This window comes from Hippocampus comes, unplaced genomic scaffold, assembly GCF_001891065.2.
Source record: "Hippocampus comes isolate QL1 unplaced genomic scaffold, H_comes_QL1_v1.1 scaffold85, whole genome shotgun sequence".
NCBI classification, from domain to species: Eukaryota; Metazoa; Chordata; class Actinopteri; order Syngnathiformes; family Syngnathidae; genus Hippocampus; species Hippocampus comes.
Window position 1 is genome coordinate 2624367 of NW_017805540.1, and position 16122 is coordinate 2640488.

The 16122-nt window shown below is 44.6% G+C and overlaps 3 protein-coding genes across 3 annotated transcripts; all 3 read left to right on the plus strand.

Moving 5' to 3' along the window:
• The first annotated feature begins 1442 nt into the window (after window positions 1-1442).
• foxq1a (forkhead box Q1a) lies at window positions 1443-2918 on the plus strand. The gene has a single exon (XM_019878795.1). It carries the CDS (start codon window positions 1541-1543, stop codon window positions 2327-2329), a length of 789 nt encoding a protein of 262 aa, XP_019734354.1. The 5' UTR covers window positions 1443-1540; the 3' UTR covers window positions 2330-2918.
• Window positions 2919-4818: 1900 nt separating this feature from the next.
• foxf2a (forkhead box F2a) lies at window positions 4819-7925 on the plus strand. The gene is made up of 2 exons (XM_019878819.1): window positions 4819-5979; window positions 7158-7925. The coding sequence occupies exons 1-2, from the start codon at window positions 5103-5105 to the stop codon at window positions 7367-7369; spliced, it is 1089 nt and encodes a 362-aa protein (XP_019734378.1). The 5' UTR covers window positions 4819-5102; the 3' UTR covers window positions 7370-7925.
• Window positions 7926-13090: 5165 nt separating this feature from the next.
• foxc1a (forkhead box C1a) lies at window positions 13091-15332 on the plus strand. Its single transcript, XM_019878794.1, has one exon. The coding sequence runs from the start codon at window positions 13298-13300 to the stop codon at window positions 14777-14779; it is 1482 nt and encodes a 493-aa protein (XP_019734353.1). The 5' UTR covers window positions 13091-13297; the 3' UTR covers window positions 14780-15332.
• Window positions 15333-16122: the final 790 nt, after the last annotated feature.

Sequence of the window (16122 nt, forward strand, 5' to 3'; positions counted from 1 at the left end):
TTGAATTTACAAGAATGAGAAGACTCCATTTAAGTTATCGTTGTCATAGAATGCCGTGGTGTTGCTATACAGTATATCGTGAAATGGGGAGCCCAACGTTTTTGAAAGAGTTCTCGGTACACTGCAGCAATACAAACGTGCAAGTCAGCAGAGGCCTGATCATCACATACCTCGATAAGATTATCCTGACCGGTTCTCTTGCGCTACAGGGTGTGTTAGGAACGATTACCTAATCTCCTTGGATAATAGTTGGGGCGGACAATCGCAAATGTTAAACCCATTCACTGTTTACGCTTGGAAATCCTTTTGTGTGTGGTCAAAATTGAGGTTTGAGTGATTGTGCCGTCCAACGTAACAATAGCCAATTAGCAAGCTTTGAGAAACTCGCGGTGTTGCCGGACAGAGAGCGGAGCAACTGGTTGTGTTGAGTGTTTGTGTAACAACGGATAAATAAATCATGAGAAGAGTTTGCGACTGCGACGTAGTTACGAGACAAGTAAAAATTAGCCAAGGCCTCGCTCCCTCTACTACTGTGTTCTCCACCTATTCCAGATTTGCGACTCATGGTTGCTTTGCAAGTCAAGGTGGTTAAATTAGGAAGAGAAATGCATCACTCAAAGTTTCTTGTTGTTGGACGATGATGATGTAATGGCACTGAGCGCAGAAGGAGATTGGACCTACAGGAAGGCCGCGTAGGCTCAACAAGTGGAGATTCAAGTGCGGATATGGGCAAAAAGAGTGTAATAGCACATCATATTTCCACAGGTGTGGTTCCACTGGCATTATGTATGTTGAGATTCAGCAAGAAGTCATACGACACCGGCAATGGCCTTGGGCTTCATTTATTTAATTTTTGATGTTTTAACTGGGTTGTGTTTATTTTCCATCCATTATTTGTTGCACATGTCATGTGATTCTAGTTAATAAGCAATCGGCTTTTGCATCGTTTTTTTTTTGTTTTGCTCTTTTTTGGGGTGGTGGAGTGTGTGGGGGGCCATAGCCCCTCTTGTGTAGCCCTAGCAAAAGCCCTGCATTCTATGGGGTTTCTGGAGATCAAAAGTATACTACAGTGTACAGTAATGTACAAAACATTGAAGGCAGTGACACATTAGCGTGCTGTAAGAGACCATCAGGTGTGCTGTGGGAAATTGTCCAATTTTGCTTCATTGGTCTGAAGATTTAATTACAAGTAACTTTGATTTATCAGCGCCTGTGATGTATTGTGACAGGTAAGAGAATGAATGCTCTTCCACTGAACGCCAGACGTGACATGTAGTTTTTCTGACATTTTGTCTGCTGTTGTTCCGTGGAATTTTTTTTTCTCATGTAAAAATGTGCCTTGACTCAAAGGATGGGAAACGCCGTTACAAGGAATCACAAGCCCCGCCCTTTTGGGTTGTCCCCGAGGTAAACTATAAAGTGTTGCTCAAACAGGTTGAAGGTGAGAACGTACATCGCAAAGGTACAGCCACTGGAAGCAATTGGCACATTTTTACGCACGGGAACTTCGAGACGCCATTGGCTCAGGTGGGGTAAAAAAATGAAGCTTGGGGTCGTGTGCGGGAAACACCACAGCCTGAACTTCCTCGAGACCACCGCCAGGCCGCCAGAGCCGAGGGAGTGCGAGGAGTTGGGCTCGGATGGGGACTGCGCGGCGCACAGTCCCCTCGCCGGCAAATCGAAGCCGTACATGCGCAGACCCAAACCGCCGTTCTCGTACATCGCCCTCATCGCCATGGCCATCCGGGACTCGCCGCACGGACGCCTGACCTTGGCCGAAATCAACGAATATCTCATGAACAAGTTTCCCTTCTTCCGCGGCACCTACACGGGCTGGAGGAACTCTGTGCGCCACAACCTGTCGCTCAACGACTGTTTCCACAAGGTGCTCCGGGACCCGTCCCGGCCGTGGGGGAAGGACAACTTCTGGATGCTCAACCCGCACAGCGAGTACACGTTCGCCGACGGCGTGTTCAGGCGCAGGCGAAAGCGCATCAGCATCCGCCTCGGCAAACAGAAGGAGGAGGAGGAGAAAAGCAGCTGCGAGGACGCGCCGCCGATCGCGGCGAAAAAGTTCTCGAGTTCCTTCACGATAGACAACATCCTCAGCACGCCGTTCAGACGGGACTCGAACCACGTCCAAGGCTACGCCGTCGTCATGATGCCGCGTTTCGATCCACCTGTGTCGCCGCTTTACGTGCTCCCGAGTGGCCTCGCCAACCTTGGAGCTGCGCATGCGCCAACTTGCCGGCTTCTCCAACAAACTTTGAACCCTCCATCGGTCGGTCGCAGTGTTTCCCAAAGTTTACTGAGCGCATATTTTACATGAGGGGGGAAAAAGTATAAACTGAAGTCATGGCGAGCTTGTCCAAATGAACTCATATTTATTGATTCAATGTGAAAGCTGGCCTGTTTAAAAACGCAATTGTTCTGTTGTGTTGAATGGCAACAGGTTAATTGTGCTTTCTGCCATCTAGTGGAAAATCATTGAATTGTTTTACCTGACATACGGCCCAAGCATGGAAACACAAGGACGTTTATTGTAAATTAATAAATGCAATTTTTGAAAAACTACAAATTGGATAATTTCTCATGGTGCCTTTGATGATCGCTCACGAGAATCACATTTTGGGACCCATGCTCATATGCCTTCCTCACCAAACCTAAATCATATGCACTGGTGAGGTGATGGACTGAAAGCAATTGACCAAACAATAGTCGATCTTCTGCCTAATTGATGATTTTCGTGTGCCCCCCCCCCCACACACACACATACACACACACAGTTTATTTTGTAATTCCAGTACATATTATTTGGTCATAATTTCTTGACTTGCTTGAGCATTTTTGTTACATTTTATAAACCTTCTCATGTTGTCATTTAAATTATGAAAAAAAAAAATTAAAGATGTGTATATGTGTGGGCTTTGATTGAATGATTGGTCACTTCTGAGCTATTAGTGGTTGTGGCACTGTTATCGTTCCATTGTAGGGCCCTAAATCTTTTTGAAGAAAAAAAAAAAAACCTTGGAAGGTATCGATAACTTCCGAAACAGAATGTTTATCTTTCTGATCTGTTTTACGGAACTAAAACAGCCCAGGCTCCAATTGGACACAAATATCACTGACGTGTACAATGTGCACAGGTTTGAAAACATGTTAATTTTATGAACGAATGACTACTGAGCTGTCCGCATGAAGAAAAATCATGAAATGTGAACCAAAAAAAGTGTTTTGAGACATTAAACATATAGGGTCAAATTGACCCCAAAGATAAGTTCTGCCTGCGTAGGCTCTAAATGATTTATTCACCTATGCCAGGGCACTTAACTGTCTTAATTCATTACAATGACTTGACATAAAAATGATAAGTTGTTTGTTTTATTTGTTTCCATGGCAAAGTTGAGTAACACTTAATTGCACTTGATGGTCCTTGTAATAACTTGTAGGTGCCATTAGCTACAGAAATAGCGCACATCAACATGAATCCAATTAATTCTATTCCTTGCCTGTTGTGTGAAAGGTCCCTGAAATTGCTCCTCAATGCATATTAACGTAAGGAATGATGATGCTAATAAAATGGCCACTGATGTACGCATAGAAGAACCCCCCCCCCACCCCCACCCCCATCAATTTCCCAAACGGGTTTCTCCTCATGCTGGAACGCTGGAACCTCTTCCAGCTGACATCATACCGACATCAACTGGTTGCCAGCCAAATGAGTTCCTAAGGTTGGTTTGCTGTTGAGCAGTTTTGTGCTGCCCTTGAATGGTATGTTTTGTGCAAGACAGCCCTTTAAAGTGGAAAAATAAAGTCACGGTATCTGGTTGTTTGCTTTAAACCCTTTGTTTGCTTTGAGTAGTGGATCTTTTATATATGCATTGAAAAGTGTATGATCACAAATAAACGGAACAAATATTTTGTCTGTATTTACAGTGCCATTTTTGTCATACATCGGGTTAAGAACTGCGTGCTCTTTCGAGGCCCCTCAGTAGCAGTGATGAAAGTTTTTGGCCAAGTCCGCACTTAAGTTGCCCAACCTTGATGTACTATTCATTTTATACTACATATTACTTAGTTATTGTGCATCATTAGGCAATATTACTTTTGCAAATACTTTATAAAAAAATGTAAAGTATATTTTCAAAAGTAATTGCGTGCCCATATCTTTTTTGCATCAGTCTGTTTAACTCATAAAGCATGAAGGACACTGACAAATGAATGCAAAGCCAATGACCATAAAACCGTAACATGGAATGGTGCATTATAAATTTTCCAACGATGTGAGTCAATATGATTCTGCTGTAAATGTTCAACCGCCTGACTATGTTGACACCCGCTGTCTGTTCTTCATCCTCCATTAAACGGGAAATAGCCTGCTAACTAACAAACAAATGCACCCCAATACAAAGCTCTGAATTATTTTAACAAATTTAGGGAATCACCATTTCAGTACACTTGAATGCATATTTATTTCAAGGGTGGGGAAAGTATGTGTGTGTGTGTGTGTGTGTGTGTGTGTGTGTGTGTGTGTGTGTGTGTGTGCGTGCGTGCGTGCGTGCGTGCGTGCGTGTGTGTGTGTTGGAAAACACTTTCTAATTGGTTGAGATCCAAAACAAAAGAGCACTACTATGGAGCTGCACATCTCATTTGAGCCAAAAGCTGAGATCTGCGTGCAAGGTCAGAGTATCTTGTTTAAAAATGTGTTTAGCGTCCACTTGTGCTCCTACAAGTGAAGGGGCTGGGGGAATGGAGGAGAGGGAGTGTGTGTGTGTTGGGGGGGGGGGGTCTTCCACTCCACAGTCTTGTGTCCGGCTTCTAGTCTGGATTATGTCCAGATGGGAGGGAGTTGAATTGCAGAGGATTTCTTGGAGGGCTTGCGAAGGGTTAGAGGGGCAGAGGCAGATTTGGAGAAGTGATAGGTGGTCGAGTGGGTGTTGGAGCAAAATCCACGGGCTTTGCTGGTCTTTGCAATGGACCGAGGCGAGGAAGAGGAGGCGAGGCTCGAGGTTCTCATGCCTCAGACGCCATTTTTCAATGTTTCTAATTGAGCTAGGGTGATTTTTTTCCCCCCCTTAATCGATTTGTTTTACATTGTGACCATGACGACCAAGAGCCCCCACGGACATTTGGACCCGAGCGTGGTGCGCTCCATGCCGCCGTCCACTACGCACGACGCAGCGGCTAAAGCCAAGCGTGGCAACTCGGGATTGAGGCGCCCGGAGAAGCCCCCCTACTCGTACATCGCCCTCATCGTCATGGCCATCCAGAGCTCACCCAGCAAGCGCCTCACTCTGAGCGAAATCTACCAGTTTCTGCAGGCGCGGTTCACCTTCTTCCGAGGCTCCTACCAGGGATGGAAGAATTCGGTCCGACACAACCTGTCGCTCAACGAGTGTTTCATCAAGCTGCCCAAGGGCCTCGGCAGGCCCGGCAAGGGCCACTACTGGACCATCGACCCCGGTAGCGAGTTCATGTTCGAGGAGGGATCCTTCCGACGCAGACCTCGCGGCTTCCGTCGAAAATGCCAAACGTTGAAACCCATGTACAGGATGATGAACGGCATCGGGTTCGACTTCCAAACCGCCGCGGGGCCGTTAGTGTGTCACAACGGCTACAATTTAGACTTCAATTCGATGTCTCACGGTGGGTTTGATGGGGTGGCAGGGGGGCATCACGTGTCCCCCGGCTCCGGCTCGCCGTACATGGCCGCGACCCCCAACGCGGACTACATCTGCACGGACAGCGGCGGCAGCTCGCTGCAGTCCTCGCCGGCCGTGGTGGGTTCCATGGACTGTCAAACCCCTTACGGCAACGCGGCCCCCCACTGGAGTTCGTCTGCGGTCCCCCCTTATCTTAAACAACAGACCGTGGCCTCCAGTAACGGTACCGGCGGTCTGCACACGCACGGGATGGCGTCCTATTCTCTGGATCAAAGTTATCTGCATCATAACGCACGAGATTCGGCCGACATTCCAGGTAAGCGACGCAAGCTCCGATTTTGTGACCGTACTCCATCATTCTTATTTATTACCCCCCACCCCCACCCCCTCCAAATACACACACACACACACACACGCGGAGCTATTAGAAACATGAAACACAAATTATGATCTCGTGACCATTATGGTGTGATGTTTGGGTAAAATAACCGTTTATAGTTGCGAAATGAATTACACCAGTCTAAAATTTTATTTATTGCAGGTGTTTGGGCTTTAAAAGGCAATTAATGCAAACTCCGTTTCAACCGGTCTTTTTTTTTTTTTTTTTTTTACCATGATTTACCTTTTTTGTGACCATTTTACCGAAAATGATTAATTTATTCGTTTTTGGGCAGGCGGTTGCCGTTATTTAACCCTCGTTTTTCCATTTAAATCTATTCTTGTAGGCGTTTGCGTGAAAAAAAATCGAAATCACCTTTAAATGTACACCATTCTCGCCAGGCATAAGTAAGTGACTAACAAACACATAAATGATGTTTTAAAAATATATTTAATATGGATCCCCTTAAAATTGCTGTGTCAAAAATAATAAAAAAAAAAAGACCTGACGGGCTACTTGGGTGACTTTGATATAACATTGTGGGATGTTGAGTACAAAAACATTTTTTCTTCAAATTTTAATTTTTTTTTAATCAAAACAACCTAAAGTAGAGTCAGATTAATCCAAGATGAAATCGGTCCATTTTTAAAAATCAAAATGTGGTTATGTATGACCCAGCGGGTGAGAGTGTAATACCTGCAGACGTGAAAATGTCGATAACATACACGCTTGCAAAACTAAATAACCTACGCAACCACATCGAACATGACCCGATTTCACGTTTCGCAATTTTGATTTAGTGTTGCATTTAAATGAGCATTTCGTGTCTTGTAACTTCTTCGGTATAGTAATATTGCCATGTTATTGAAAGACGCAAACAAAAGGCGCCACGTTCATATCCCCCCCCCCCCCCCCCAAAAAAAATCTTTCAAACTAGGTTTCAAATTAAATCCTAAATAACACGTAAACCACGCAGCCGCATATTAATTAACGATGGACTTGGTGTATATTTTATTCACTGAATCGTATAATAATTTTGAGTAATTGAGTTCTAAATTATGCCAGTTTTGTTATCTTTTTTCATCAATTTGCTGCTTTGTCGTGTTTGTTTGCAGCTGGACTGTCTCGGTACTCCAGCCACTCCGGTGCAGTGTGCGAGAGAAAGGATTTGGTTCTCAGCCTCAACGGGATGTCCCCTCTGCATTCGGGCACCGGGGCGTCTTATTATCATCATCATCATCCACATCATCATCACCACCATCATCCTCCTCATCAGCTGCACCATCACCAGAGCGCCTATCAGGACGTCAAGCCTTGTATCATGTAAAGAGGGACATTTGGAGCCGAACGCCCATCCCCCCCCCCCCCCCCCCGCCCCAAACCGAAGTAAATAAGATCCCTCGAAGGTGTTTTTGCAATCCAACATCAACGTTTTCTAAGTGGCCGTATGACATTTTCTTGGCAATGTGATGGCAGCACACCTGATGGTGCACGTGCAGAAAGAAAAACAAAAGTAGAGCATTGTCATTCCTGTCGTAAACGTCAGTGGTTCACTTCAAAACGTGAAACTCGTTTAAAGGAGAAACTCCGAGCGTGAAAAAAAAATCATAATTTCAAATTTGAATAATTTCGTTCATGAAAACCACAAATACACCATCTCAGGAAATTACAACTGAAAATGATTTTTAATTCGTACGCAATTATGAAAAGTATCATCCCCTCTTTTGACTGATGGATCTGTCAAACGAACGAAGTTTATGTTGTTGAATTGAACTGGTGAAACAATCAACTTTGATACCATCTCCAATTATTGAGACGCACTTGTACATTTGTTACTCCTTGCACTTAATATTGCTGAAAATAATCATTAAAGGAATGTTTTATCTAAACTGTTTGTCGGTATTATTATTATAGACAACATTTAAAGGGTATTAGAACTTAATTTTCTTCTACTTTATTATTATTATTGGTTGTACAATCCTGTAGCCAACTTGTATTGTGTGATTGGTTGTGGTCTCCTAATTTTACTTGCGCGACGTGAACAATACGTCATTCAACAATTCACTCTACATGCCGTTTGCATTATTTATTTATTTTTTTTCAAGAGGAGAACTCGATAATTTCCTTTTGTCTTTCAGGAATTTTACCTTTTTAGGTTTTTAAAAGTAAGTCCAAGTTGCGCTTTCCTTGGCCACTCAGTTTTGTCAATGCTGCCCTCTAGTGTGTATTTAATGCAAGCAATCATAAATCACATGTCCTTTCCATGATGACAAATTGGGTACATAGATTCATGGTTCACCCCAAATCATAACCATGAAGAAGAAGAAAGTCATCAACTTAGCATGTTTCTCTCTCTCTCTCTCTCTCTCTCTCTCTCTCTCTCTCTCTCTCTCTCTCTCTCTCTCTCTCTCTCTCTATATATATATATATATAAAATGTGTGTGTGTGTGGAGGTGGGCGCGGGCTGGCTGTATATACCCCTTTCAGGGACAGCGGTAACTATAATGGACAGTCTATCATGTTATCAGGTTACAGGTTATTATTGGTGCATCATGAAAGGGTTAAATCGAGGTTCAGTTCCCATTTTGACATATTGGGGCAGCCCATTATTGCATTCAGCACTTTTTTTTTTCAACTTAGGTGCCAGTGCATCCGCATTCAAGTCACAGTGAATGTTATTTGTCATCAAATTTTGAGCCTGAAATGACAACTGGAAAGAGTTTTTGGCTGCATTTTGGATAAAACAGAGAGATGCATATTTCCGTCAGTTCTCAATATATAAAAAGTCCGAAAATTTCAAGCATTTCATATAAATTCCTGGTGTTTTCCAAATATTTTGGCCAGGATATGACTCATTTTGTGCTTAACTGCATGATCATTCACTCACACTCACACACACATTCATTTGTTGAGTGATTATATTTAATAAATTGTGCTGTAGGTTAAACAAATGTGTACATTTATATATATATATATATATATAAAACATTAACATTTTTTTCAGTTGATTTTTAATGTGATTAGTTAATTTTGAACAAAGCCACATGACAATATTAAGAGGGTGTGCAAACTTAATCAACCCCATGATCTCAGTTGTCAATTTTCATTTTTTTTGGGTGGTGGTAACTGTTTAGAAATGTTTTATTCGTCTTACTTTTTTATAGCACTTCAACAAAGGTGTGTGGACTTATTTTTATCCATAGTATTGAGTATTGTGTACCCCAGCATCATTTTTGTCCAGGCCATTTGAAATAATAATAATAAAAAAGACAAATATGTTCAACCGCAAAAAAAGCCAGACTTTTACCAGTTTACCATTTTTGTGTGTGTGTGTGTGTGTGTGTGTGTGTGTGTGTGTGTGTGTGTTTCATTGAACTGATCTTTATCTATTCATTTCAGGTCTCAACATTTGTCCATGTCTATCTCATCTATGCAATTAAATGGCTGCTTTATACATTGAAACTACACTGAATTATTACTTGCACTCCTTCTAGGAGGCTTTGGAGGCCTGACTGACATCGAAGGTTTCCTACTGCTTGCTTTGCGAGTTCATTGGCCGATGTGATACATAATGGAAGGATGAGCGGTCAGTCAAGAGGTAAGAACCTGCCAGAACCTTCTCTTTGTTCATCTGCTGCTGAATAGCTTCACGGAGAAAAGACTCCCACCTTGACATTCAAAACACTAACTGTAGTAGTACTCAAAATGACCACTATTTAGCAGCATTGTCTCATCAGTGCGTAAAAAGATAGAAGGGCCTCTAAATATGCACTCATTGATCGAATATTTGAAATGATATAATTTGTAGGTCATTTAAAAATGTTTTTAATTCCAATCAAGTTTGAATGTGCGATAGTTTTATTCTGCTTACAAATGTTTCACCTCATTCATACACACTGTAGATATGTAGAACAGTTATCCCTCCTTTTTCGCGGTTAATTGGTGCCGGACCCTCCCACCCGAGGAATTTGATATTTGACAGCTGTTCCACAGTATGTTAGCACCATCTGTTGGTCAATGTTTGAGACTACAAGCAGTTGACAACAGACCGGTTAAATGTCATTGCCTGGCTGATCATTGATGTAAGCAAGAAACATGATAGGTAGGTGCATGTTTAAAATATGTAAACGGTATTTATACTTTACATATTTTCGACAAAGATTATAGCGGTATGGGTATTTACTTCAATCTTTAATTCGAAAACCTTATGTAGTAATTAACATTAATCAACATTACGTTCTAAGAGAGGTGAAGAGGCTTGTGTTGGTGGCATCGAAGGCGACTCTCGCTTGACTTGTAAGGTGGAGGCGCTGACGGTGTAGCTGAGGAAAGTCGGAGGAAAAACATGGTGATGGGCAGCGCTATGAAGTTCATCTTGTCTTCTTATTCGTTGAAATATGTTTAAGGTTTCTTTTTTTTTAATCAGACAATGTTTTTTAAAGGAAAAAAAACTCTGACCGAGCTGACAGTTTCAGCTGTCTCTTCCACCTTCACCTGAGCAGTCAGTGTCATGGCTTCCTTGTGATGTGTCTAAAAATCAGCTGACTGGGTTGAGAGACCTTCAAAATAAGGCTATCTGGTCAAGGGTGCGAAACCAACTCCCCGCCGCTGCCGTTAAAGCAATGTATCCCTGTTGATGGTGCCATCTCCGTGGAGGGACAAGCATGCTCCCACACAGCTGGGATGCATTGTTTTGGCGGAGGCAAGGGGGTGGAGCGCAGCTTAAGTCATTAAAAACAAGTTATTGCTTAAACAAAATAAGTTATCGTGAACACAACCCTAGGATACAGTACGAGACAGTCAACAGACTGGCGGTGATACTCAGTCAATCAGCTCACGGGGATAACTCCATTTGTGCTCTCATTGGTTGATGTCGCGCCGGGTACCAATCACGCACCTTGTTTGAGTGGGCGTGTACGAAGCCTATGAGACATGTCAGCGCTTTGTTGGGCAGGCAAGGAAACCTTCTCTCTCGTGCATCAACATGAAACAATGCGTTTTTCCAAAATACGGGTGCCAATATTTCTGTATTTTTTTAAATTAATTTTTGAGGGGGAAAAAAACCCACAAAACACAAAAACCGAAAAACTATTTTAATTCATCCACAGTAGTGGTTCTGTTTTTTTTATATGTATATTTTGTACCAAATAGTACCTAAAAAAACTACCCCAAATACCACCTTAATGCCAAATATTAAAATATCGTATACAAATGTACATACATGCAACACGAGCGTGCAGTCACAGAAGGCAAGCGAGGCAGTGCCGCCCCCTGTTATCTTTTCACTGCAAGTGAAGAGGAAGAAAAATAACGTATGATCCCATTAAAAGATGTTTCAGTTCCATGGTCCGTGCTTGACATTGATTTTCTTTTTCAATCCAATATTTATGATGATTTCATGATTAAAATAGCCAACTCTGAATATTTCCTGTTCAAACCATGTACATGCGCAGGGAGGGGAAAAGCGTTCCATGCCTCCATTGACCACGCTCACATGAACTGCCAACCCACTGGAGGCAGTTGGCACGAGTGCTCACTCAAGAGACACTTCTGTTTGTCTTTCTATTGCTTATAAATGTGTTTTACTACACGGGTACAACACATGCTGACATTCAACACTCTCCAATATATTTTAGCAATGAATGCGTGTGACATATTTCGTGACTCTTATAGCCAGAAAAGTGACTCAACGTGCACTCTGAAGTCAGCGTTTACAAGTCCCAGAAGTCCCCCAACCAAGCAGAGAGCGGCGCGACACTGTATGGAACCAATTGCTGGCTTGTGCAACTTTTGTTCTGCTGTACCCTTTCTATACACTAGAGGGAGCCACATTCAAAGTAATTACTTTAGTTCCTCTTGCCCCTTTTCAAATTAATATAGTGAGTGCCTTAAAGATTGTATTCCTCACACCTAGAGAATGTCAACCCAATGCAAGGCCACATTGAAATCCTATCCAACTACTCCACATTTCCATATTTGTGATTGTACACTTGTGAAATAAATATGCATAATGAATTGTCTTCAGGGGGATTGCGGTCGACTGTCGGACCACCTATACACAACCTGTGCATGGTTCAGTAAAAATCCTTCATATTTTCCGTCCCATTGCAAACAACACAAAAAAAGGTTAACTACGCTGAATAGCCTCAATTGTACAGGAGGTGGCCGGTGGGGCGGGGGGCAGCCCGGTGGGCAGGCCGTGGTATTAAGGCGAAGGCCCTGCATCGTGGGCTGCGTGTGCAAACAGCCCCGAGGCGGTGGAAAAAGTTCATGCCCGGGTCCATGTAAGGAGAAACCGTCCGAGCACTGCGCGGACATTTTAATAAAGACGACGTGCAAAGGCTTACACACTCATATCGGGAGTGTAACTTTGCCTCACAGTCACATGAACGATTTCACGCTGAGCATTCGAGAGCCTTTTGATGGGATCAATCGTTTCATTTTTATTTTGTATTACTTTCACACATTGCAAATCTTGACCGATCGGGGTTACTGAAGAAACACACTCATCACTGAAGTCTTAAAAAGCATCACGTTGAGTTTGTGTGCGTGCTAGTGTGCATGTGTGTGCGTGTGTTATGCAAGTGTTTCCTTAAAAAGAGAACCCCCCCCCACCCTCACCCCAAGTGATCATTTGTCTCAACATTGATGACAAAACGCCATTTGGCAGCCTGCCTTTAAAGCCCACCCTGAACAAATCTTCACACCTCTCAGCCCCAAATTTGCCTTTTAATTCCTTCCCTTAATGAGCCCAGTCGCGACTTTGATGTCACCGCTCCAACAGCAGCCATCTGCTTTCTTGAAATGAAAAAGAAGAAAACTAAAGAGACCACCAAATAGAAACAAATGAGTTGTGGCGACCATATGACAGATTTGAGTGATATTTGCGCATTTAGAGGATAACTCGCTCTTCCTTCATCGGGTTGTTGTGACTCGACGTGGGCCTGAAATGGGCTGGCCCCCCAGCTCCCTATCGGGGGGCTGCCACACTTCCCATTGGACGCCGGTGGCCCTGAGCGAGGAGGAGCTCCACTGGCAGCAAAAAGGAGGAAAGAATTTAACTGCGCAAAAGTTCTGCGTGGTGACGGATGTCCAAAGTCCAGAACTTTTCTCAACGCTCTGAGATGGGGACGGCTTAAAAACACGCAACGCTTTCTTTTTTCTTCCTTTTTTTATTATTAAAAAAAGGAGCCGCGATTCGGGGTTTTTTTTTTGCGCACAGGAACCAAAGTTTTTTTTTGGAGGAGCCGAAGCCATGCAGGCGCGCTACTCCGTCTCCAGCCCGAACTCGCTGGGCGTCGTGCCGTACATCAGCGGCGACCCGGGCTACTACCGAGCGGCGGCCGGCGGGGGATACACAGGCATGCCGGCGCCCATGAACATGTACACGCACGCCGCGCACGACCAGTACCCGGCCGGCATGGCGCGTGCCTACGGACCGTACACCCCTCAGCCTCAGCCCAAAGACATGGTGAAGCCTCCGTACAGCTACATCGCGCTTATCACCATGGCCATCCAGAACTCACCCGACAAAAAAGTGACCCTGAACGGGATTTATCAGTTCATCATGGAGCGGTTCCCTTTCTACCGGGACAACAAGCAAGGTTGGCAGAACAGCATCCGCCACAACTTGTCTCTCAACGAGTGCTTTGTCAAAGTGCCGCGCGACGACAAGAAGCCCGGCAAGGGCAGCTATTGGACCCTGGACCCGGACTCGTACAACATGTTCGAGAACGGCAGCTTCCTGCGCAGGCGACGGCGCTTCAAGAAGAAGGACGTGCTCAAGGAAAAAGAGGACCGGCTGCAGAAGGACGCGCCGCCCCGACAGCAGCAGCAGCAGCAGTCCCGGGACCAGGAGCAGGCCGGCACGCAGCCCGTACGGATCCAGGATATTAAGACGGAGAACGGCACCGTGACACCCCCGCAGGCCAACTCGCCGTCCTTGAGCGCCGTGCCCAAGATCGAGAGTCCGGACAGCAGCAGCATGTCCAGCGGGAGCCCGCACAGCAGCATCCCGTCCAACCGCTCCATGGTGCAGGGCATGGAGGCCGCGGAGCAGCAGCAGCAGCACCAGCACCACCACCATCACCACCAACACCACGGCCAGGCCTCGGCGCAGGGCTTCAGCGTGGACAATATCATGACCTCCCTTCGGGGGTCCCCGCAAGGGGGCACCGAGCTGCCCCCCTCAAGGACAGCAGGTATCGCCCCGTCGTTGTCGCTCAGCTACTCCCCGAGTCCGACCTCCGCGTACAGCTCCCCCTGTAACCAGAACTCCATCTCCACTACCTCCAACGCCACCTACCATTGCAACATGCAGGCCATGAGCTTGTACGCCGGGGAGCGGGCGAGCCACCTGGCCGCCCCCAGCACCACCGTGCAGGACGAGACGCTCCCAGACTACTCGGCCACCACCACCTCGGCCTCCCTGGGCCACGGCGGCCTCAACTCCGGCCAGGAGGGCCACCCGCACGCCCACCAGGGCAGGCTGACCTCATGGTACCTCAACCAGGCCGGGGACCTGGGCCACCTGGGCGCCGCGTATCCGGCGGCGGCGGCGGCGGCGGCCGCGCAGCAGCAGAACTTCCACTCGGTGCGGGAAATGTTCGAGTCGCAGAGAATTGGCTTGAATAACTCGCCGGTGAACGGGAATAACAGCTGCCAGATGTCCTTCCCGCCCAGCCAGTCCATCTATCGCACTTCGGGAGCTTTTGTATATGACTGCAGCAAGTTCTGATTCACCACCAAACAGCCCCCCCACAATCCAGTCCCAAAGTCCCATTCCCATTCCATTCTCACTAAAATGGACTTATAGGAGACAGAACACAAACAAACAAACAAAAAGACTTGATGTTTCTAAACAGTGTTACCACAAATAACACGTAAGTCGCTCTCTTTTTTTTTGTGCTTCATATGTTCAAATGTCTTTTTTTCATGGACGTGTATCTTGCATATAGTAATTTATTTCCAAGCCGTAGCCAGGATATTATGGACCAAACACACACACACACACACACACACACACACACACACACACACACACACACACACACACACACACACACACACACACACACACACACACACGCACGCAAAACAGTGTTTCCTAAACTGACTTAACCCCCTCTCCCAAAAAAAAAAATTAAAAAAGTGTTCCATTATATTAGTGACCGAAGGAACGTGTATATCGTCCTATGCTATTTGAAAGATTCTTCACATGTTGATAAGTATTTTTTTTTTGAAGGATTTTGCTTGTTTGTTTAATAAATGTTCATTTTATGTGAGCTTAAGACGTTTTTAGAAGACTGGTTTCTTGCAGGGTTTCAATACAAGGCTGGTGGTATTTTACACTATAGCCTGCATGAGACGTATGACCTGTAAACCCCACCGCCCCCCCAGCCCCCCGCGCCACCAGTATCCTATTACTGCAATATCCATCTAATATTTCAAATTAAAATGACGATACAGCAATATTTAACCTTGGAAAAATGAAGTACACTTTTAAAAGACAACCTCGAGGGGAATTCCTCAAATTTACGTTGAACTGTGCACAATTTGGAGCTTGTACGTTTTGGGTACGTGTGAATCAAAGGCGTTTGTGATGACAGCATCAGTTAATGTAGAACTATAATAGCAAAACACAAAATGTCAAATATTTAATCCCGCTGTTGTTGAATGCCGCCTGGCTGGCAGCATGCGTGGGCAAAATGTCACATTTTGACACACTTTCGCTGAAAACCAGCCATACAAGTCTGCCTTCAAATTAAAGTCATAATGGGATTTATTTGTTGTTGCTTTCACATTTCGCACAGCTTCATTTTGGCAAAGAGCACAACATATTTGGAAAAGAAAATATGGGGAATATGGTCAATTCATAATCAGACGGTTTCCTTTCTTTCTTTTTCTTTTTTGGAGTACTTTTATTTTCCACACAGTATAATAATTTATTTAACAGTTTCACAGTTATGATAATATAGCATGCGTGATAGTAATGACAATTAAAAAAAAATACAACTCAATATACAAACTGTTAGGTTGCGTTTAATAGTTGTTTGCCAGTCCGTATAAATGCGCATTGAC